At 46.1% G+C, this 24295-nt stretch overlaps 3 protein-coding genes and 2 pseudogenes across 4 annotated transcripts; 4 read left to right on the top strand and 1 right to left on the bottom strand.

Moving 5' to 3' along the window:
• The window catches only part of LOC128412277 (zinc finger protein 420-like), a 309743-nt pseudogene that overhangs the window by 49740 nt on the left and 235708 nt on the right, over nt 1-24295 (bottom strand).
• The window catches only part of LOC128412188 (zinc finger protein 850-like), a 322162-nt pseudogene that overhangs the window by 225644 nt on the left and 72223 nt on the right, over nt 1-24295 (top strand).
• On the top strand, nt 6322-11612 carry LOC128412100 (olfactory receptor 51E2-like). Of its 2 annotated transcripts, none has more exons than XM_053384952.1 (2): nt 6322-6407; nt 10069-11612. In XM_053384952.1, the coding sequence occupies exon 2, from the start codon at nt 10103-10105 to the stop codon at nt 11066-11068; it is 966 nt and encodes a 321-aa protein (XP_053240927.1). In that variant the 5' UTR covers nt 6322-6407; nt 10069-10102; the 3' UTR covers nt 11069-11612. The 2 variants fall into 2 exon arrangements, with proteins under 2 accessions (XP_053240927.1, XP_053240928.1); XM_053384953.1 differs by having other exon boundaries at nt 6322-6418.
• On the top strand, nt 14732-15682 carry LOC128412171 (olfactory receptor 51E2-like). The gene has a single exon (XM_053385037.1). The coding sequence runs from the start codon at nt 14774-14776 to the stop codon at nt 15680-15682; it is 909 nt and encodes a 302-aa protein (XP_053241012.1). The 5' UTR covers nt 14732-14773.
• Nucleotides 20750-21673, top strand: LOC128412172 (olfactory receptor 51E2-like). The gene has a single exon (XM_053385038.1). The coding sequence runs from the start codon at nt 20765-20767 to the stop codon at nt 21671-21673; it is 909 nt and encodes a 302-aa protein (XP_053241013.1). The 5' UTR covers nt 20750-20764.

Genomic DNA, 24295 nt, shown 5'->3' with positions numbered 1-24295 from the left:
GGAAGGGAACCCCAGAGGCTATCTAGTCCAACCCCCTGCAATGAAGCAATCACAACTAAAGCATCCCTGACAGTTGGCGGCCTGACCTTGGTTGAAAAGCCTCCAAGGGAGGAGAGTCTACCACCTTCTGAGAGAGTTCATTCCACTGTCAAACAGCTCTTACTCTCAGAAAGTTCTTCCTAAGGCTTAGTCCAAATCTTCTTTCTGGCCATTTGAATCTGTGTCTTCTCCTCTGGAGCAGCAGAAAGCAGGCTTGCTCCACCTTCCATCTGACAGCCCTTCAGATATTTCAATAGTCCTGCCTCTCGTTTCTTTCCAGGATTCTCCTTCCCTGGTGGAATCTACACAAATATTTTAAAAAGTTCTGAAAATGCTTTTTTAAAAAAAGTGTTTTTAAAAAATACATTGAATTTTCCATAAGGCTCACCATTGCCATCTAGTGTCACATTGTATGTTGCACTTTGTTGTTGCTTAGTTGTGTCCGACTCTTCGTGACCCCATGGACCAGAGCATGCCAGGCACCCCTGACTTCATATTGCACTTAAAACATTCTATTTGCAGCTGTAGAGCTGAGTCTCTTGTGTGACTTGCTGGTTGAGTTCAGCATTCCTCCCCTAAGAAATGTAGGAAAGGGGAGGGGGTGAGGTGTAATCTGGATTGTGCTGGCCTTTTCTTACGGCTGGTGTCTCCAAAGGGGTCGCCCCTGGCAGAGGAGAGAGAGCAGAGAGCCACATCACTTGACACCAGCACAAACACATCAATTTGAGCTGAATTAATTTTATAATGAAATGATTTTAGAATGTCGTACTATTTTATTGTTGTTAGCCGCCCTGAGCCCAGCTTCGGCTGGGGAGGGTGGGATATAAATAAAATTTATTATTATTATTATTATTATTATTATTATTATTATTATTATTATTCATTTCCAGGACAATTCCTTCATGGAAATCACGTGAGGACACCCACCTAGAGCCTACATTTGAGAAATCTGTAAATAAATATCTAAATAAACTACTGGGGATTAACTGGGTCATGCAAACTGGAAGAACACTCCCCACTCCACCCGGAGCTTCCTGGACATGTGCAAGCATGAAAGATGTGCCATTTTGCTGGCCAGAGCCCCCTTCTCCTTTTGCGCCAAGTTGGAACCCCCCCAAGCTCTTCCATTGCATGGCCAGTTCCCCAGTTCCCCAGCCCCACCTGGTCCCCTCAATCTTCCCAACACTCGCCCTGCCCTGGAGGAAGCAGCACCTCTGATCTGGAGAGGGAGGGGGGGAGAGAAAGTAAAATGGGGGTGGAAGGAGGGAGGGAGAATTCAGCAGAATTATTTTTGACTCTGGGAACAAAAATTGCTTTCTGGAAAGGGGGTGGGGGTGGAGGACAGACCCAACACAGTGGGATAAACAGACCACATCCTTTCTCTGAGATGTTTCCATCTGGGGAGAAATGTAACTCGGAAGGAAAACAGCCTGGCTTGAGGGCATGCAACATAATGTGCTTTGAAGGAAAAGAGGGGTAATTTGGAGTGTCTTTGCTTAACCCATAGATTTGAATCTCATGGTTTGCTTCTTGTTTTCCGGCTTCTGTGCTTCTTATTAGATCTGTGGCATAGATTGTTCAATAGTCAGGAGACAGTCAGGAAATCAAGGTGTGGACTTTTATTTCATATTACAGTTGTACCTCGGGTTAAGTACTTAATTCGTTCTGGAGGTCCGTTCTTAACCTGAAACTGTTCTTAACCTGAAGCACCACTTTAGCTAATAGGGCCTCCCGCTGCCGCTGCGCCACCGGAGCACGATTTCTGTTCTCATCCTGAAGCAAAGTTCTTAACCCAAGGTACTATTTCTGGGTTAGCGGAGTCTGTAACCTGAAGCGTCTGTCACCTGAAGCGTCTGTAACCTGAGGTACCACTGTACTGTTATTTTGTAAGCTGACTGAAGTTTCCAGGCATCTCCGTGTTCAGCGCAGTGCTAGTCCAAATGGGAGCTTACTGGGGTCAGTGTCAAAACCCTACAAAACTGGGAGAGGCAATTTAACAGGTCTGCTTTGTTATGTAAGTTTGGGCCGTGGTGCTTCACTAGAACCTAAAAAGCTGGAGATGTATTTCTGGAAAGTGAGCTGAGGGGTCCCATCTCTCCTGTGGCTGGAGGTGAAATCCACAAGGTCTGTATGTGTGAGAGGGAGGACAATAGCCAGTGAGATATGGCCCTGGGGAAAAGAGAGAGGCCTGATTTGTTCTCAGCGAGAATCAAAGTAATGCCTTTGAGGACCCCCACCCCACTGCCAAAAACCTAATAGGGCAGCAGGATCTGCCGGAAGGTGAATGCTCTAAATTATACTCACCTTATATACAGTATAAGGTAAAGGTAAAGGGACTCCTGACTATTAGGTCCAGTCATAGACAACTCTGGGGTTGCGGCGCTCATCTCGTTTTCTTCGCCGAGGGAGCCAGCGTACAGCTTCCGGGTCATGTGGCCAGCATGACTAAGCCGCTTCTGGCGAACCAGAGCAGCACACAGAAATGCCGTTTACCCTCCCGCCGGAGTGGTACCTATTTATCTACTTGCACTGGTGTGCTTTTGAACTGCTAGGTTGGCAGGAGCAGGGACCGAGCAACAGGAGCTCACCCTGTTGCGGGGATTTGAACCGCGACCTAGGCTCTGTGGTTTAACCCACAGCACCACCCGCATCCCTTGTATACAGTATATGTATTCAATGAACTTAGTATCACAGAAAATGCTGCAGTCTTCAGTGACCTTCCTTCCAAGGAAACCTAAAGCAAGGTATACACACCCCACAAAATTACAATTACAAGGAAGGAGATTCTGACTCAACGTTAGGAAGAGTTTTCTGAGGGTAAGAGCTATTTGACGGTGGAACAATCTCCCTTGGGAGGTTGTGGAGTCTTGGGTGGCCATCTGCCATGGATACTTTAGCTGAGATTCCTGCATTGCAGGGGGCTGGACTAGATGACCCTTGGGGTCCCCTCCACCTCTACACTTCCATGGCTGTATAAGCCCCACCATTACTGGCTCCTGGTTTTGAACGGAAACGGGTTTACTTACATCTCTTGACACGAGACTCTCAGAATAGCCTCACACAGAGAGAAACAGACAGACAAAACTCAGCTGCTGCTCTTTTTTGTTGATTTTACAATGTCTTTTTTAAAAAAAACACAATCCCTATTTTGGAAAGGAATTAATACTTGGGACAGCACTGGATTATATATGTTTATTGGTTTCCTTTTGGAGGATGAGAGTCCAGACCAGGAAGCTGAGTTTATTAACTGTTGCCACAGGGTCCTCGCTCACCACATGCAGGAGGCAACAGTTAATAAAAGATCAGGTTCACCAGTTGCCTTGCTTCTCAATATACTCAGGTTGGCCTCTTTTACTTTCTCCTTCTGATAGGGAACCCACTTAAGGACTCTATATGGGAAAAGGAGCAGTATTTTCCTTATAACAGTTGCCATCGCCCCAATGCTAATAAAAGAGTCTGGTGGCACCTTATATACCAACAAAATTTATTGTGCCAAAAGCTTTTTGTGGGCTAGAGCTGCACTTTTTGGGGAGCGGCTGCAGCTGGGTGGTGGAGCATCTGCCGTCCATGCAGAAGGTCTCAAGTTCCACCTGAATCCTAGAATCTTAGAGTTGGAAGGGACCCTGAAGGTCATCTAGCCCAACCCCCTGCAATACATACCTGGGAGAGCCAGTGTGGTGTAGTGGTTAAGAGCGGTGGACTCGTAATCTGTTCGCTTCCCCGCTCCTCCACATGCAGCTGCTGGGTGACCTTGGGCCAGTCACACTTCTCTGAAGTCTCTCAGCCCCACTCACCTCACAGAGTGTTTGTTGGGGGGGAGGAAGGGAAAGGAGTTTGTGAGCCGCTTTGAGACTCCTTCGGGTAGGGATAAAGCGGGATGTCAAATCCAAACTCTTCTTCTCTTCTTCTTCTTCCTGCCTGACACCTTGATGAGCCACTGCCAGTCAGTCTAGACCAGGGGTAGTCAACCTTCTTATACCTACCGCCCACTAATGCATTTTTTTCTTGATGGTGAAATTTCCTTACCACCCACCAGTGCTGCAGTAACATGGGGCGTAGAACCGCCTACCGCCCACCTGGAATCCTGAAATGTCTGCTAGTGGGCAGGAGGGACCAGGTTGACTACCCCTGGTCTAGACAGAACTGAGACAAAAGAACCTGTGGTCTGAGTTGGTGGAAGGCAGTTTCCCACACTGTCTTTTATTCACTTCACCAGCTGCAGAAAGCGCCAAGTGTGGTGCGTTCTATGAAAACTTATTAATGCTTTTTATTGTACAATAAATAAATGGAATAAACATCTTAGAGGAATATATAGAAAAAGCTATAAAATAAACTGTGTGATAAAATCAAGACAATAGAAAAAGTACAATGAGAACGATTGGAAGTTTTTCACAAAAGACTTTATTGGATAAGAAATGATGTTGTATAAATAATTGCCTTTTTTAATTGATATTTTCTTGTTATTGTTAAATTCTTTTTTGTCCGTCTTTTCTTTCTTTCTTCTTTTTTTTCATTTTCGTGCTTAACTCTGTTGTACTCACCTGTATTGTATGATTGTATTTTAAATTAATAAAGATGATATTAAAAAAGAAAAGAAAACTTAATAATGCTGATTATGAACATCATTGGGTCACCCACTCCACAGTGGGTGGATGAGTCACGAAATCTGGAGGTTGTCTGCATTTCCATTCTCATTTTGTTTCTGGAATTGCGAGTTTGATAAAATTAAGCTCTGAAGGCTAACTGAACTGAATCCTGTCACATCCCTATGCACATATCCAAATAATGTCTTCTTGGAACTAAGTCCTACTGCTTTCAGTAAACTACAACCGTTTCCTATTCATTGAATTATGGAAAGGACCCCCCGAAGGTAATCTAGTCCAATGCTCTGAAATGCAGAAATCACAACTAGAGAAGCCCTGGCAGATGGCCAGCCAACCTTTGCTTATAAACCTTCAGTTTCCTGTCTTGGATGCTTTAGCTGAGATTCCTGCATCGCTGGGGTTGGACTAGATGACCCTCAGGGGTCCCACCTCTACAGTTCTATGGCTTCCTATAGGGGAAAAAGAAAGAAAAACCTCCAGTGAAGGGGAGTCCACCAGCTTCCGTGGAAGTCTGTTCCACTGCCATACAGCTCTCATCCTCAGAAAGTTCTTCCTAATATTTAGTCGGAATTTCCTTTCTTGTCATTTGAACCCGCTGGTTCAGGTTACAAGAAAGCATGCATTTTTGGACTGCAGCCTCAGCCAGCTGCCTTCGGCTGCAAACCTGTGTGCGTTTACACAGAGGAGGAAGTTTCACAGAATGCAACTGGTTGAGCTGGAAGAAACCCAGAGGGTCGTTCAGGGACCACAGCTTTTTATGCTCACCATTGGAAACTGGTGGAATTCGGAAACACTCTGTTCATGACCCCGTTTCCCCTGCTCTTCTTCCAATTCAGTTTGACCAGAGACCTCCCTGGGCCACAGATCCTTCCTCCTCAGCGCCTGAGTTATCTGTTTGTCAGCAACATGGTGCAACCTGCCGTGATCATCAGCAAGAGAGAACTGGGGCAGAGGCATACTGAAGCCCTTGTCTGCCTGTGTGCTCTTGGAAGGGGCTGCAGTAGAATAATAATAATAATAATAATAATAATAATAATAATAATAATAATAATAATAATAATATTTTATTTATACCCCGCCCTCCCCAGCTAACACCAAATATAAAAACAATTGATTGAAATACTGCTGAAAAAACAAGATTAAAATACAACACTGAAACATTAAAACACAGCCTCAATTCAGTGGAAACTCAATCAAAAACTTTTTGGGGGATAAAAACGTCAAGTCTTCACCAAGGCTAAGAAGAAGAAGAAGAAGAGGAAGAAGAAGAGGAGGAGGAGGAGGAGTTTGGATTTAATATCCCACTTTTTCACTACCCTAAGGAGTCTCCTTTCAAGTAGTGTCACAGAGCACATTCTGTGCATGAATAAAAATAAAAATAAAAATAAAATTTTATTTATATCCCTCCCTCCCCAGCCGAATAAGGTCCCTGGTTCAGTCTTCATCCTCATCTTTCATCGGAAAGGGATCCTCAGGCTGGGAAAATGGCTCTGCCTGAAGAGCTACTGCTGCTGTATGTCAGAACATGCCACACTGACCTCGGTGAGCTAGCTATATAAGGCAGCTTCAGTTCAACAGCTGAGCTTCTTGCAGCCCCCCCCCCCCGGTGGCAATGACAAACTGTCCCCAAGGGGCCGGGCTTGAGAGTGTGCTATAATTCCAGCCTCCTCCCGCCTGTTCAGTTCTGCTAGTGGCTTTCGTTGCAAGGAAGGGTCCACCTGGCCTCTGGTACTGGAGGATGAACCCCCTCCCAGAGTGACAAAGGTACGGGAAAGGTAGGGGATGCTTGCCTCTTGAATCTTAGGTGCGTTGCGAACCTGGGCTTTGTGTATCCCCCCCCCCAAAAGCTGAGAATCCTTTCATCCTGTCTCGAGGCGTCTGCTCGCAATAAAAGGCACCGGAGCAGAAACAGGGAGATGTGATGTTTGTATGAGGCCAGACACTTGTATGGGGCTTTTTACCAAGATGATATCAAGGAGAGGTTGGGAGAATAACTTCCTGGGGTTGGTTTGCAGGCTTCTTTTAAGTAGAGGTTTCCCAAGAGTCAATTTGCTTGTCTGCACAGTCTCATGGGCTGTGCAACCACTGTACCCTTAAAACACATTTTTGAAGCATATTTTGAAGGACATTTGAAGGTCTTCTTATTTTCCCCCTCACAGAATTCTGGGCAGTGCAGTTTGCGCCTGCATTGGTGGAAACCGCAGGAGGGGAGGATGCTCTTGCGCTCGGATCCTGCTTGTGGTCTTCTCATAACAAGCATCTTTTTGCCACTGTGAGAACAGGATTCTGGACTAGACAGGCCATTGGCTTGATCACACAGGCTGCTCTTACGATCGAAGGGTTTCTGGGGACTGTAGCTCTGTGCAAAGTGAACAAGAGAATTATTTAAGGGACAGAGCATGCTCCAAATGTGCTAAAGTTATGGTGTGTACACTGCCTGCCCTCTATAAAAACCACAGCAACCTCCATGTATCCTAGTGTTCCACTCAAAATATTGTCACGAAGGTTGCATTCCATACCCTAATCTCTGCAGAGCGATAGTAAGATTCCAGGGCGGTCCAGAAGCTCACCCAGGAATGTGTTTCCACTGGGAAAATCAAGGCACTGTGAAGGCTAGAGTTTCTCTAAGAAACACTGTGTTGGCCCGAATATAAGCCGCACCTGCAAATAAGCCGCACCTTTAAAATTCAAAGGGGAGGGGAGATGAAAAAAGACAATACCTGAATATAAGCCGCTCCCTTAAAATTGGGTTACAGGCTGAAAACTGCTGTGGTTAGTAGAATTGTAACTCCTAGTCAATTCAAGCCTTCGGTCTTGCAAGCCCGCAAAAGTTAACATAGAATTGCTAAAGTTGCAAATCGCTATTCAGTTGCTACAATTCCGCAGGCATTCAAGCTCGCAAATTGGCAATAAAACATTTTCTTTTTGTTCTATTTTACCGTACGTCTGTTTCAGCAGTGATATCGTAAAAGCCAATTTTTGTAAGGTCGCGAATTTAAGCTGCACTTTAACTTTTCATGGTCGGAATTTGGAATAAATGTGTGGCTGATATACTGGCCTATGCGGCATGGTTTATTTGGAATATATTTACGCCGGAGGTTTTCAATGGGGGGGGGGGGGTTGCAGAACATTATGCCCCTAGAGCGTCCCTCATTGCCCCCCGTCAGAAAACTTAAGTCCAAAGCTAACCTAGGAAATCTGCATATGTCACAGTTCTGCAGATTGTATTTTCCCTTCATATCCCAGATATTATCTAAATGCTGCCATGTATTGATTTCTACCATTCACTGACAGACTCTGGTACCCAAGATCTATGACAATATTCTGCTCTGTATGAATGGAAGAAGTGCTGGGGAGACAGGGCTACCTAATATTTCCCCCTCTCACCCTTTCCATAACTCAGGGAGAAAGCGCCATGAAAATGTGCAAACTCTGAGCCGCAGAAGCATTGTAGCATTGTTAAGATACCCCAAGGCTCATTGAGTCCAACTTCCTGCATGGCTCTGCTTTCCAGCTCCATGTTTTGAACTCAAGACAGACAACCCTGGTGCTTAGATGAGCCTTTGTGATTTTGGCGCCTTCCAGATGTTTTCGTCCCAGACCATTGCCCATGCTGGCTGCTGAATGAGATGGAAGCTATCGTCCAAAACATCTGGAGACATCAGCTTGGCAAAGGTTGACCTGGTTGTTTCGGTAACCTTGAGTAGGACGTGTTAGGCTGCTGTTCTGATGTCTTTGCAGTCAAAGGTAGGAAAGAGCAGTGCTTTTTTTTCCTTTTAAAAAAATGTTTAGGGATACTCTTGTTTTGACTCAAGAAAATCACCATTTTATAGTCCAAATCGGGGAAAATAAATACAGCAAAATGGACAAAGGTACAAAGATTCACAAAATGTTTAGGGGTATGCATCCCCCCCCAGAAAAAAAGGACTGAGAAAGGGTGTGGCCACAGCAACTGGGTCATTGGAGAAGAGAGGCTGGCAGGCAGGCTGACCACACACATGGCGACTTTTGAACATAATGCAGCAGCGTCATGAATGCGTCATGAATCTAATGTTCTGCTCTTAAAGGTAAAGGTAAAGCGACCCCTGACCATTAGGTCCAGTAGTGGCCGACTCTGGGGTTGCAGCGCTCATCTCGCTTTATTGTCCGAGGGACCCGGCGTACAGCTTCCGGGTCATGTGGCCAGCAGGACTAAGCTGCTTCTGGCGAACCGGAGCATTGCACGGAAACGCCGTTTACCTTCCTGCTGGAGCGGTACCTATTTATCTACTTGCACTTTGACATGCTTTCGAACTGCTAGGTTGGCAGGAGCAGGGACCGAGCAACGGGAGCTCACCCCGTTGCGGGGATTAGAACCGCGACCTTCTGATTAGCAAGTCTAAACCACAGAGCCACCCGCATCCCTTCAATGTTCTGCTCTTAGTCGCCAGTATTTGCTAGCCAGAGAAGTTCACCACAACCAAGCATAGAGGTTGCATTTTAATTTGACTTGTGGTCATTAATAACTACTGCTTTTATGGCAGTTATTGATTTTATCCTGTCCTCTGATGTTCTTGTTGTTTTTGTTGTTAAAAATGGGACGGTCCATAGCTCAGTGGTAGATTTCATTTGCCTGGAAGCAGAAGTTCCTGGGTTCAATCCCCGGCATCTCCTAGTAGACGTGGGAGAGACTCCTGCCTGAAATCTGAGAGAGCCACTGCCAGTCAGTGTGGGAAATACTAAGCTAAATAGACAAATGTTCTGACTCAGTATAAGGCAGCTTCCTATGTTCCTAGTCATGGAATCGTAGAGTTGAGTGGGACCCCAAGGGTCATCTAGTCCAACCCCCTGCAATGCAGGAATCTACAACTAAAGACTCCCCAACAGATGGCCACCCAACTTCTGCTTCAAAACCTACAAGCAAGGAGAGTCCACCACCTCTTGTGGGAGTCTGTTCCACTGTCAAAAGGCTCCTGAGATGTAGTCGGAATCTCCTTTCTTGTAACTTGAAACCATTGGTTCAGGTCCTACCCTTTGGAGCAGCAGAGGAGATGCTTACTCCATCTTCCATGTGACATCCCTTCAGCTATTTGAAGATGGCTATCGTGTGACCTCTCTGTATTCTCTTCCCCAAGCAAAACATAACCCCTAAGGGTTCCTCGTAAAATTTGGTTTCCTGATCCTTGGTTTGAAGAACATGAGCTGTTCATTTTTAATTCTGCTCTGCTTTGGGGTTTTACTGACTGGCTTAAAACTGGACTAGAAATAAGTCAACTGGCAGGCCTGGGCATTACCCTCATTGTTCCTTCAACCCCTCCTAGCTAATGTTCATCCTATTACCCCTTGGAACTGACTCCCTCTGCTTGGCCACACAGGAATGGGGAGCTGCCATTCTGGTTTCATGGGCTCAAACCCACTTGACTCCTTCTCTCTCCTTCCCTTTCAGCTGTGTAGAACAACACAAGGGCATCGCACCAGACATGTCATTGTCAGCCACCAACAGAACTCATAGCGACACTTTCTCGTTCATCTTGATGGGCCTGCCTGGCCTGGAAGGTGCCCACTTCTGGCTGGCCTTCCCCCTCTGCGCCATGTACCTTGTGGCCGTGGTGGGCAACTGCACCGTGGTGCTTGTCGTGAAGATGGAGCCAGCCCTCCACACGCCCATGTACTTCTTCCTCTGCATGCTGGCTGCTGTGGATCTGGCCCTCTCCACCTGCACCATGCCCAAACTCCTGTCCCTCTTCTGGTTTGATGCCAAGGAAATTGGCTACAGGACCTGCCTCCTCCAGATGTTCTTCATCCACTCTCTGTCCGGAGTGGAGTCCACCATCCTTCTGGCCATGGCAGTGGATCGCTATGTGGCCATCTGCCACCCTCTGCAGCATTCCTCCATCCTCACCAACGCAGTGACGGCGAAAGTGGGCTTGGTGGCCCTGGTGAGAGGGGTCGTCTTCTTCCTTCCTCTGCCCTTTCTGATCAGCCGCCTGCACTTCTGCAGCTCCACCAACCTCACCCATTCCTACTGCCTCCACCAAGATGTCATGCACCTGGCTTCCAGCAACAGCACCACACCCAATGTTGTGTATGGCTTGACTGCCATTCTCCTGGTGATGGGTCTCGATTCTCTGCTCATCTTTGTCTCCTACGTGATGATCATTAAGACCGTCCTGCAGCTGAAGTCAAGGGAGGAGCGCCTCCGGGCTTCTGGGACCTGTGTGGCCCATGTGTGTGTTGTCTTGTCCTTCTACGTGCCCCTGATTGGGCTGTCTGTGGTGCACAGGTTTGGGAGAGACCTTCCTGTGCTGGTTCAAATCACAATGGGCAACGTCTACCTCTTGGTGCCTCCAGTGCTCAACCCCATTGTCTATGGAGCCAGGACCAAGGAGATTCGGAAACGGGCATTGAGGATAATGAGGATAGGGAGGGAGGGAGGTTCTCATTGACCCAGAATTTTCTTTAGAACAGATTATCCTAGAGTTATTTCACCAACAGCTCATCCGTACAGCTGTGCTTGGTCAACCTTTAAGATCACAGTCCTTGTTAGACAAATCAGGCAGAACAAAGCTGTGCACTGCTGCATCTCCAAGCCACTGTAAGTCAATGGCCATGTCTCCTTCCAGGCAGCTCTCAGTAGCTGCAAGACCCTAGTAGCCATGCTTCTTGTGTAGTTGCCACACCATTTCCTGGAGACTGAAGCTCATACCTGAAGGATCTGTCCTCTACCCAACTGATCACTGAGCTCCGTGGACAAGGGCCTCCTGCAGAAAGAGGCCCCCGAAAAGGTGTTTCTTGGTGACCTACCTCGGTGTTATTCAGGGATGTGTAACAAAAGGGTTGTCAACCACTATGTAGGTGATATATGCTTTGGAATTTATTGTGCAGAATAGGAAATCTCCTAAACCCACTTGTACTCATTGTTGCTTGTGAGGTGGCTAGAGAAAGATTGATGCTCCAGGAAAGGCAAGATGGAGAAGGACTCTCCCTCTAGGTGACAGAAAAGGGTCTCTTGAGAGACCCTTTCTTTCTTTCTTTCTTTCTTTCTTTCTTTCTTTCTTTCTTTCTTTCTGCCTCGGCCCAGTATACTTGAAGGAGCATCTCCACCCCCATCGTTCTGCCCAGACGCTGAGGTCCAGTGCCAAGGGCCTTCTTCTGGCAGTTCCCTCATTGCGAGAAGCAAAGCTACAGGGAACCAGGCAGAGGGCCTTTTCGGTAGTGGCGCCCGCCCTGTGGAACGCCCTCCCATCAGATGTCAAAACGATAAACAACTACCTGACATTCAGAAGACATCTTAAGGCAGCCCTGTTCAGGGAAGTTTTTAATGTATGATATTTTAGTGTTTTTTGGTTTCTATGGAAGCCGCCCAGAGTGGCTAGGGAAACCCAGCCAGATGGGCGGGGTACAAATAATAAATTATTATTATTATTATTATTATTATTATTATTATTATTATTATTTATTTCTTTCTTTCTTTCTCCCACTTTCCTCATACTGTTGATAATAAATTGAAAAATGCATGATGGGTTTATTCCATAATTTTAAACAAACCGAAGTATAATTAACTTTTGGCAAACTGAATTGGGCCTCTGGAAATATTGTATGCACATTTCTTCCTACCTTTCTGGAAACTTGTTGTGTGGTGAATAAAAACTACCTTTTAGATTACATCTATCTGCGTTGCCTCTTTAGGAGACTTGAATCCCCACATACACTTCAGAGGAAGCCTATCAGGGAAAGCTGTAGTGATGGTCACCAACAGGGGTAGCTTCAAACAAGGATTAGACAAATTTGTGGAGGAGGCTTTCAATGACACTACATCGTAAAGGGTTGGACTCTACAGTCCCTTGATTCCATGTGCAAAACAGCCTCAGCATAAAAGAAATGTCTGTATGTATTAGATTAGGGCAGATCCTTCAGTTTGGAATCCGTAGCTGGTTTCTCAGAGGTAACAAATTGGCCCCCAGGGACTGGGCTGTCTATAAATGCATCTCCTTTCCACAGCTGTGTTGGCTGCGTGAGGTTGTGCAGGCAGGGTTCACACAGCGACTGCTGCTGCAGAGCGTTCTCTCGAAGGTATGTTGAGGGGGGTTTCTTCTTGGCACTAGAATCATAGAAGTATAGGATCATAGAGTCAAAGAGTTGGAAGGGACCCTGAAGACCATCCCGTCCAACCTCTTGCAGTGCAGGAATAGGCAGCTGTTCAATACGATACGATATGATACTATAGTCTTTATTGTCATTGTCCCATACAGAACAACGAAATTGAAAAAATCTACATCAGACATTCAAAAACCAAGAAGCCTGCTATCCCAGCTATCCCAGCCTGGTTAACCCCCTAAAAACTCTGATACCCCATAATTAAATACAATATACTCCCACAGAGACTACCTTACACTGTGTTTAAAACCAAAATCGCATTTGGGTGGAAACGGTTTCACAGGTGGCTAGTCCTGGTCTTAGAACCCTGTACCCTCTTCCAGAAGGCAGAAGCTGAAAGAGATCATTTCCGGGGTTCACACTATCCTGCGCTATCTCTGCAGCTTTCTTATGGCACCTGGAAGCGTAGATTTGATCCAAGGTGGGAAGAGTGCACCCAATTATTCTCTCCACAGTCTTTACAACCCTGGACAGCATTGTTTTTCCCCCTGACCGTGGGGATCAAACCTGCAACCTTGGTGTTATCAGCACCAGACTCTAACCAACTGATCCATCGAACCCCCACCTGGAACCCTCTCCTGCTTAGTCTGAAGATGGGCATTTTATTTGTGTTAAATATATTTATATTATATCAGTTGCTGGGAACTACAGGAGGGGAGAGCCTTGCTCTTGTGTTCGAATCCTGCTTACTGGTTTCCCACAGGCATCTGGTTGGCCACTGGGAGAAGAGGATGCTATACTAGATGGATCATTGACCTGATCCAGCAGCCAGGCTCTTCTAATTTTAAGACCTGCAGGAAATGTTGAATAGCACTGTTGCTGACCACAATAGACTTCTTTTGACAAGCCATTATAAAACTCGTTCCTTTAGATTTCAGGCACTGAGGGAAAGTTCATCAAGCAGAAGAGCTGGTTCGGTGCTTCTGGGAATGGCTATTGCAGGCTCCTGTTGCCAATGGCCAAGCTTGCCTCTTTTTAACAAAACCAACAAAAATGCTCTGCTGCGTTTCTTGTTCCCAATAACACCCTAAATGAGCCCTCAAGAGTCTTAGAATGGTTTTTTACTTGGATTCCATTTGGTGGGTCCTCAAGACCCCAAGGAGAAAAGGGTCTTTTTCATCCTCACAAGGCCCCTTATGCACCAGGTGGGGCGGGGAGTGGACCGCCAGGTACAATCCAAGACAACCCCTGGTGGACGCACAGTGTCCCAAGCTCACCCAACCCTGATATGCGGCAGTGACCACTGTCCATGGTCTGTGGCCATGTTGCTACTCACCAGCTGCTCCTGGAGTCATGGGGTGTATCTACCAGAAGACACAAATCATTTCTAATCTGCACAACTTGCAGACTTAGCATATAGAATAAGAGAACAAGAAGAACATATGTTTTGAGAACGTTGGAAGACGTTTATTGAATATACGGGGAATAATTGTATACAGCTGAAAACGTTGGCAGCATTAAGATCAATTCAACAGTGTAAATAGGTTTTGATGGATGCAATAATGGAAAACTGATTGGTATAGTTTTTGTAAAATATGCAGGGGTTTAAGATATGTAAAATGAACCATGGAAAGAGAAGAAGGGAAGACATTCCTATCTTAAGGATGTAAAATGAGTATTTGAAATTGTAAAACTGAAAATTTAATAAAAATTATAAAAAAGTCACAAATCGTTTCTCAAACTGTCTTGCCCTAATGCCCAACACATCAGGCCTGAACAATGAGTCCTGCTGGTTAAGATGCATTGTGTGATCAGTAAAGAAGGCTACAATGGGGGGAGGGGGAGTGACAGAGAACGAGAGAGACAGATGCTGCCTCATGTCTTACAATTAGAGACGGGAGCGCATATTGCTTTCATGGAATCAAACCCAATTTGGCATTATGAATCGACCCTCTCCTTCTCTTTCAGGTGAGTAGCACTCACAGGGCTTCAAGCCAATCATGTCATTGTCAGCCACCAACAGAACTCATGGCGACTCCTTCTCGTTCATCTTGATGGGTCTACCTGGCCTAGAAGGTGCCCAATTCTGGCTGGCCTTCCCGCTCTGCGCCATGTACCTTGTGGCTGTGGTGGGCAACTGTACCGTGGTGCTTGTCGTGAAGGCAGAGCCAGCCCTCCACACGCCCATGTACTTCTTCCTCTGCATGCTGGCTGCCGTGGACCTAGTGCTCTCCACCTGCACCATGCCCAAACTCCTCGCCTTCTTTTGGTTTGATGCCAAGGAGATCAGCTATGGGAGTTGCCTTCTCCAGATGTTCTTCATCCACACTCTATCAGGCATTGAATCAACCATCCTCTTGGCCATGGCTGTGGATCGCTATGTGGCCATCTGCCATCCCCTGCAGCACTCCTCCATCCTCACCAACGCAGTGACGGCTAAAGTGGGCTTGGTGGCCGTGGTGAGAGGAGTCGTCTTCTTCCTCCCTCCTCCACTGCTGATCATTCGCCTGTACTTCTGCGGCTCCACTGTCCTCACACATTCCTATTGTGTTCACCAAGATGTGATGCACCTGGCTTGTGGGGACAGAATGCCCAACATTGTATATGGCTTGACTGCTATTCTCCTGGTGATGGGCCTTGATTCTTTGCTCATCTTTGTCTCCTATTTGATGATCATTAAGACCGTCCTGCAGCTGAAGTCAAAGGAGGAGCGCCTCCGGGCTTCTGGGACCTGTGTGGCCCATGTGTGTGTTGTCTTGTCCTTCTACGTGCCCCTGATTGGGCTGTCTGTGGTGCACAGGTTTGGGAGAGACCTTCCTGTGCTGGTTCATGTCACAATGGGCAACGTCTACCTCTTGGTGCCTCCAGTGCTCAACCCCATTGTCTATGGAGCCAGGACCAAGGAGATACGAGAAAGGGCATTGAGGATAATGAGGATAGGGAGGGAGGGAGGCCCTCATTGACCCAGATATACATATTTTTACAACAGAATATCCTAGAATATTCCACTTAGCAGTGTATCTGGACAGATGTGCTTGGTCAACCTTTAAGATCGTGGTTCTCATTAGACAAATTGGTGCAAACAAAGCTGTACACTGATCTGCTGTATCTCTAAGCCTCCCATAATTCAATAGCCATGTGTCCTTCCAGGCAGCTCTCAGGATCTGTAAGACCCTGGTAGCCATCTTTCCTGTGTGGTTGCCACACAATTTCCTGGAGACTGAAGCTCACACCTGATAGATCGTCTCAGCGCTCATACACCCAACCAATTACTGTGCTTTGCAGGTGAGGGCCTCCTGCAGAAACCATCTTATCAAGAGGTCCACCCCACACATTGAAGGAATCGGACCTTTAGTGTGGTGACGCCTTTGGATATCCCTGCCCTATATATGAGGCAGGCACCATCTCTGTTAAGACCTTCCTCTTCCATCAAGCATTTTAAATCTGCATCTGTATTGGAATTCTTTTAAATATTACCGTATGTTATTGTTCTCTTGTTGTATGCCACCCTGAGCTCCTTTGGGAGGAAGGTTGCGATATAGATTTAATAAATAAATTAAACAAAATTAATACCACATCCAGGCTGCACTCAGGCTGCACCCCCACCGCTGTGTTACATCACTCCGGTGTCAAGACATCCCAAAACACAACATACGTTGGGTAGGAATTTCCTCCCTTTCGGGTGGAGGGACGCTGCATAATGTTTAAGGTGTTTTTTGCTATTGTTTCTAGACCAGCTCCTGAAGAGGCAAAGAATCATAAGAAAAAATGGCACTTCCTGAGAAAAATGACCATATTTTCTTTTGTGTGTGTGTTGACAAGCATTCTGCCCCTCTGAGTTTTGGGTCATCTCCACCTGGGGAAATTGTGTGGCTGTTCCATTCTGTTAGATTTTCTGAGCTCAGAGTGGTTGGGGAGAAAGTTAAACAGGGAAAGAAAGCATTGAGGAGGGAATGCTGTGATCACAATATTGTGCAAATGCCCCACAAAAAATGGGTCAACGAAGTGTGGGTGGTCCCAAGTAGGTGCTCATTGTAGAAGCAAATGGATTAGGTTTTTAGTTTTTTCGCTATCTGCATTTCAATCGATTAGTTTTTTTGCATTGTTTAAATTCCATTATGAATTACTATTTAACTATTATACTATATTTGTTTTTAGAGCGTTTGTGTTTGAGCCGAGTTTGCTTTAATTTTTGTAAGCTGCCATGAGTCCCAGCTCTGGGGAAAAGGCAGATAAATAATATAACAAATAAATACAATAACAGCAGTCCCCACCAAAGGGAGTTTCTTAGGAACCAACCTCAGTGTTATACAGGGATGTCTGAGAAAAGGGTTATCAGCCACTGTGTTGGTGATAAATGATACAGAATTCACTCCACAAAACAGGAAATTTATTTGTATCTCCCCTGAACTCGCCCTTACTCATCTTTGCTTGTGAGACAGGCTAGAGAAGGTTTCCTGCTCAGGAAGAACAAGGATATAGTCTGAATGCTTCACCTGTAGCTCTATAAATCGCTTAATGTGTCAATACGAATGGAAGTCGTTAAAATTGCAGTTGCTGTATAAGGGATTGTTATGTTGACTGGAAATCAGTAACATTTTGGAATGCAGAAATAAAGTAAATCATCAAAAGATCAATTCTAGCACCTAAATGGTATAATTTGGCATCTGAATGATTGGTATTAGCAATTGTATTATAATTTGGTATTGTTATAATGAGGCTTTTATTGGATTGTTGTAATTGATAACTAATAAAAAATATCCAAAAGAAAAAAGAGAAAGTTTCATGCTCCAGGAAAGGCAAGGTGGAGAAGGACTCTCCCTCTCGATGGCAGAAAAGGGTCCCTCAGAAGACTATCTCCCTTAGAAGACATCTGAAGGCAGCCCTGTTCAGGGAAGTTTTTAATGACTGATGTTTTAATGTATATTTTAAATCTTTTGTTGGAATAAATTCTCCACATCCTCATCTCTCTGCCATTTCCCTCATACTGTTGATAATATTTTGAAAAACACACAATGGGTTTTTTCCATAATTTAAAACAAACCCAAGTGTCATTTACTTTTGGCAGACTAAATGGGCCCCTGGAAATACTGTGTGCATATTTGTTCCTCTCTTTCTGGAAACCTGTCACAAGGTGGATAAAAGCTACCCTTGAGCTTATTGCGTCTGTCTGCGTTGCCTCTTTAGGAGACTTGAACCCCCACATATGCTTCGAGGGAAGCCTGTCAGGGAAAGCTGCAGTGATGGCCACCAACAGGGGCAGCTTTAAACATGGATGAAACAACTTCATTAAGGAGGAGGCTATCAATGGCTCTTAGCTGCAATGGCTACCTTCCATCTCCACCACTGGACTCAGCAAGCCTCTGAATATTATTATTATTATTATTATTATTATTATTATTATTATTTTATTATTATTATTATTATTATTATTATTATTATTATTTATTTGTACCCCACCCATCTGGCCGGGCAGCTTCCAACAAAGATTAAAAATACATTAAAATGTCACACATTAAAAACTTCCCTGAACAGGACTGCCTTCAGAGGTCTTCTAAATATCAGGTAGTTGTTTATCTCTTTGACATCTGGTGGGAGGGCATTCCACAGGGCTGGTGCCACTACCGAGAAGGCCCTCTGCCTGGTTCCCTGTAACTTGGCCGCTCGCAGTGAGGGAACTGCCAGAAGGCCTTCGGAGCTGGACCTCAGTGCCCGGGCTGAATGATGGGGGTGGAGACGTTACTTCAGGTCTACTGGGCTGAGGCCGTTTAGGGCTTTCAAGGTCAGCACCAACACTTTGAATTGTGCTCGGAAACATACTGGGAGCCAATGTAGGTCTTTCAGGACAGGTGTTATATGGTCTCGGTGGCTGCCCCCAGTCACCCCAGTGTTGTGTTGCTCCTGTCCTTCTAACAAGCTTCCCATTGGGACATCTGGTTGGCTGGCAAGGGTGCTGGATTAGAGGGACGATTGGCCTGACCTACTCATGTTCTTAATGTTGTCACCTCTAAACAAGTTGGCAGGAGCTGCACCTTCTCATGAGCCAAGTCACACATTATGGAAATGTCTCTGATTCTTTCCTCCATGGGTTGTTGGGCTGTTGTTTTTTGTTTTCTTTTCTTTTTCTTTTTTAAAGCCTAAAGCATCTTTTGGTGGGTGCAGAGGAGAAGGCAGGGGGGAGAAGAGGGCCAGAAAGATCTCTTTGGTACCAGTGGGGGAAATATGGTGCATATGGAAGCTGTTGGGTGAACAAAAACTGACTCTTGTATTGAAATGAAAATTATTCAGTCCAAAAATATGGCCCAAAAGTTTTACTTACTCAGAACTTAACTCCAAACAACTTAAAGCAAATAAAGTTACATTCCATTAGATGCATAATTATTTATACTGATCCCAGCCTAAGGCCTATCTTAGATTACAAATATAGTGGTATCTCGGGTTACAGACGCTTCAGGTTACAGTCTCCGCTAACCCAGAAATAGTACCTCGGGTTAAGAACTTTGCTTCAGGATGAGAACAGAAATCGTGTGGCGGTGGCGCAGCGGCAGCGGGAGGCACCATTAGCTAAAGTGGTACCTCAGGTTAAGAACAGTTTCAGGTTAAGAACGGACCTCCAGAACAAATTAAGTTCTTAACCCGAGGTACCACTGTATATTGCATCCTGAGCTAAAAATCAAAGTTCACTCTCTTCTCCACTGCAGCCTCCATTAGCCCCAGGCTGTTTGCTGGAGGCAGAGACTCACAGTCCATTCTCTTCAGCAGCTTGGAACAAAGAATGCAACCCACCAAAGGTGGATGCCTGCAGATTAGCATATGCATAAACCTGTAACACAACCCATTTCATGTGACAAAGCTAGAAGACATACAGTCCCATGATGCAGCCCCATTAATGATAAACCTGTTAGGCTCTTCTTTAGCTCCAGTGGAAATTTCCTGCCATGCCTCACATTACAATGCAGGCACATTATAGATATATTTTCCGTTTCAATGTACATTACACAATTATGCTTAACAATTCTGACTAAACATTAGGAAGAGTTTTTTGATGGGAAGAGCTGTTCAGCAGTGGAATGGACTCCTTCTGAAGGTGGTGGACTCTCCTTCCTTGGAGGTTTTGAAGCAGAGGTTGGGTGGCCATCTGTCTTGGGTGCTTTAGCTGAGATTCCCAGCATTGCAGATTTGGGATGCCTCTTTGAGTTCCCTTCCAGCACTACAGTTCTATGATTCTATATGCCAAGCAGCCCCACCATAAAAGAAATGTCTAGATACATTGCATTGTGGCACACCCTTCAGCTGGTTCCTCAGAGGTAACAAATTGGTCCCTAGCGGCTTTGCTTTCTATAAATCTCTTTCCTTCTCTCAGTTGTGTTGGCTGTGTGAGGTCCAAACAGCGACTGGCGCTGGAGAGCGGTCCCTCAAAGGTATGGAGTGGGGGTTTTTTCTTGAGATTAGGGCAGACTTTTTGTTTCTGATAGACTAACATTCCCTTGAGACCTGGAACCCCCTCCTGCTGAGTCTGAAGATGGGCATTTTATTTACCTTAAATATATTTATATTATATCAGTTGCTGGAAACCTCAGGACGGGAGAGGGCTGCTCTTGTGCTCATGTTCTGCTCCCTAGTTTACCACAGGCATCTGTTTGGCCACCTTGAGAACAGGATGCTGTCCTGGAGTTATGGGATGCATCCATCAAAGAGAACAAATGGTTTCTTAAGCGTTCTTGTCCTACTGCCCAACACATCAGGCCTGGACAATGAGTCCTGCTTGTTAATCATGCAGTATGTGATCAGTAAAGAAGGCTACAATGGGAGGGGGGGGAGAAAGAGAGTGAGTGAGAGAGGAAATGAGTGAGAAACAGATGCTGCCTTGTGCCTTGCTCTTATGGAGAGAACATTTTGGTTCCATGGAATCAAACCCAGTTTGACACTGTTAAACTACCATCTCCTTCCCTTTCAGCTGCGTAGAACAACATAAGGGCATCACACCGGACATGTCGTTGTCAGCCACTAACAGAACTCATGGCGACTCTTTCTCGTTCATCTTGATGGGCCTACCTGGCCTGGAAGGCGCCCAATTCTGGCTGGCCTTCCCCCTCTGCGCCATGTACCTTGTGGCCGTGGTGGGCAACTGCATGGTGGTGTTTGTCGTGAAGACAGAGCCAGCCCTCCACACACCTATGTACTTCTTCCTCTGCATGCTGGCTGCTGTGGACCTGGCCCTCTCCACCTCTACCATGCCCAAACTCCTCGCCTTCTTTTGGTTTGATGCCAAGGAGATCAGCTATGGGAGTTGCCTTCTCCAGATGTTCTTCATCCACGCACTATCAGGCATTGAGTCCACCATCCTCTTGGCCATGGCTGTGGATCGCTATGTGGCCATCTGCCACCCTCTGAGGCATGCTGCCATCCACACCAATGCAGTGACGGTGAAAGTGGGCTTGGTGGCCCTGGTGAGAGGGGTCATCTTCTTCCTCCCTTTTCCATTGCTGATCATCCGCCTGCACCTCTGCGGCTCCACTGTCCTCACACATTCCTATTGTGTTCACCAAGACGTGATGCACCTTGCTTGTAATGACAAGCTGCCCAATGTTGTGTATGGCTTGGCTGCCATTCTCCTGGTGATGGGTCTTGATTCTCTGCTCATCTCTGTCTCCTACGTGATGATCATTAAGACCGTCCTGCAGCTGAAGTCAAAGGAGGAGCGCCTCCGGGCTTCTGGGACCTGTGTGGCCCATGTGTGTGTTGTCTTGTCCTTCTATGTGCCCCTGATTGGGCTGTCTGTGGTGCACAGGTTTGGGAGAGACCTTCCTGTGCTGGTTCATGTCACAATGGGCAACGTCTACCTCTTGGTGCCTCCAGTGCTCAACCCCATTGTCTATGGAGCCAGGACCAAGGAGATACGAGAAAGGGCATTGAGGATAATGAGGATAGGGAGGGAGGGAGGCCCTCATTGACCCCGATACAATGCCATACTCTTCTCCAGTCATGCCTTGCTGCCCTGAGCCATAAACACTGAGGTTCATTCTACTTTGCCTCCCAACCCCACTTTTACTTGAACATTGCTCTGGTCCTGACCACCATCTTATCCAGGGCTGACTTTCCAGACACCCACCTCCATGTCTCTGGCAGAGATTTCGCCTCCAACAGATCCTAAGGCCCATTTTGGGTTACCTGCAGATTCCCTTTGTCTTCATATAAATGTGGGCATGATAGCCATAGCTGAAGTCAGCTTTTGCAATTGTGAGACATGTGCTTTCCCCATCTCTCTCCATTGACCAGGGTCTGTTTCTCAGTACTGTGTGATCATTGCTCATGTGAAAGTTCCCCTCCAGAGGCACCATGGATACACAAAATCATGCATATCTGAAAGCTGTCTGATGGAAGGGCAGGAACCTATTTCTCCACTGCCAGAGGAAGAAGAAACAGAGGAAATCCCAGGACGAAGAAACCTGGATTCCTTGGCTGTGGAAGAGAGGGGGAAAGCAGACAGCGAGAGAGGCAAGCGGAACCTGCAGCACGATTCCAGCATTTTTCTTCCACCTGCATCCCTTCCACAGTTGGAGTTTCTTCCTCCTCCATCGACCTCCATTTCCTCACTCATTTTGTAGCCTAGGGCGCCAGGGTTCCTTCTCCCTCTGTCTGCCTCCTGCCTCCCTCCTGCCTTATTCTCTTCTTCTCCTCCAGTACAACCGTCACCTGGAAGGCTGGCTCTGGCTGCCCCAGCCAAGCTCTCATAAAGGAATTTGTGCAGGTAAAAGGTACGTGTGATGTGAGTGCACTTCAAATCAATGTCTCCGTTTTATCTTGAAGTACCTCTTAAGATATGAGCGCAATGCCTGCTCCTGTGAAGCCACAGAATACTGAGCCAGTGAATATGAAGGCAAGGAGCAGTAAGAAGAGCAGGGAGATTGGAGGAAGGGTGAGTTAGCAGAGGAGAGCCATGAAGAAGAAGCAGAAGGGAGACCTCAGGGTGGAGGCAAAGAGGAAGGAGAAAGTGGAGAGGGAAGATTGCAAGTCTCAGAGAGAAGGAAAGCGGGGAGAGCCAGTGTCAGAAATGTCAGACTGTGGACGAACAGCCTCTCCACAGGGTCCATCTCCCTCCATGAATCTAAGCAAAATATAATAAAGTATTTTTCAACAATAAAAATTAATAACACTAGGTGTTCTAAGAAGTGAAGCAGAGACATTGGAGGCTTTTAAGCAGGTGTTGGGTGGTCATCATCATGGATGCTTTCATTGAGATTCCTGCAGGGTTTAGATTGTTGGCTATTTGCAGTATGGTAGCGCTGCAGAGAGCTTGCTGGGGAGACCATGCATAAAAAAGGGACTCAAAAATAACTTAAACAAGGTTTTAATAACAAAAACAAAAACTCCATTTACACTAAATACATCAACATGACCCAACCACCAACCCATCCCCCAGGGTAATGGGAGAGCTAGGTGCTGCTCCTTATATACTACACCCAAATGCTGACACACCTTAATCAAATACAACTCAGCAGCACCTGCTATGTTTCACAGCTGCAAGACTGATGAAAGATGATGGACTCAAGGGCAAATGACACCAAACTGGGAGGGGCGGCTAACACCCCAGAGGACAGGATCACACTTCAAAACGACCTTGACAGATTAGAGAACTGGGCCAAAACAAACAAGATGAATTTTAACAGGGAGAAATGTAAAGTATTGCACTTGGGCAAAAAAATAATGAGAGGCACAAATACAAGATGGGTGACACCTGGCTTGAGAGCACTACATGTGAAAAGGATCTAGGAGTCTTGGTTGACCACAAACTTGACATGAGCCAACAGTGTGACGCGGCAGCTAAAAAAGCCAATGCAATTCTGGGCTGCATCAATAGGAGTATAGCATCTAGATCAAGGGAAGTAATAGTGCCACTGTATTCTGCTCTGGTCAGACCTCACCTGGAGTACTGTGTCCAGTTCTGGGCACCACAGTTCAAGAAGGACACTGACAAACTGGAACGTGTCCAGAGGAGGGCAGCCAAAATGGTCAAAGGCCTGGAAACGATGCCTTATGAGGAACGGCTAAGGGAGCTGGGCATGTTTAGCCTGGAGAAGAGGAGGTTAAGGGGTGATATGATAGCCATGTTCAAATATATAAAAGGATGTCACATAGAGGAGGGAGAAAGGTTGTTTTCTGCTGCTCCAGAGAAGCGGACACGGAGCAATGGATCCAAACTACAAGAAAGAAGATTCCACCTAAACATTAGGAAGAACTTCCTGACAGTAAGAGCTGTTCGACAGTGGAATTTGCTGCCAAGGAGTGTGGTGGAGTCTCCTTCTTTGGAGGTCTTTAAGCAGAGGCTTGACAACCATATGTCAGGAGTGCTCTGATGGTGTTTCCTGCTTGGCAGGGGGTTGGACTCGATGGCCCTTGTGGTCTCTTCCAACTCTATGATTCTATGATTCTATGATTCTATGATTCTAAGACTGGGTCTCGTTATCTTGCTCTGGCCCTTGCTCTGGCCCCTTAAAGACATGGACATCAGGTGGAACAATGATGAACCTTTACATTTAAAGACACCATTCAACATAGATGACCCTTGGGGTCCC

This window comes from Podarcis raffonei, chromosome 4 (assembly GCF_027172205.1).
Source record: "Podarcis raffonei isolate rPodRaf1 chromosome 4, rPodRaf1.pri, whole genome shotgun sequence".
NCBI lineage: Eukaryota > Metazoa > Chordata > Lepidosauria > Squamata > Lacertidae > Podarcis > Podarcis raffonei.
This window is presented reverse-complemented; position numbering and strand designations above follow the sequence as displayed.

Bases quoted from the DNA above. Each gene is read 5' to 3' on its own strand.
- LOC128412100 (XM_053384952.1), top strand. From the start codon at position 10,103: ATGTCATTGTCAGCCACCAACAGAACTCATAGCGACACTTTCTCGTTC.
- LOC128412171 (XM_053385037.1), top strand. From the start codon at position 14,774: ATGGGTCTACCTGGCCTAGAAGGTGCCCAATTCTGGCTGGCCTTCCCG.
- LOC128412172 (XM_053385038.1), top strand. From the start codon at position 20,765: ATGGGCCTACCTGGCCTGGAAGGCGCCCAATTCTGGCTGGCCTTCCCC.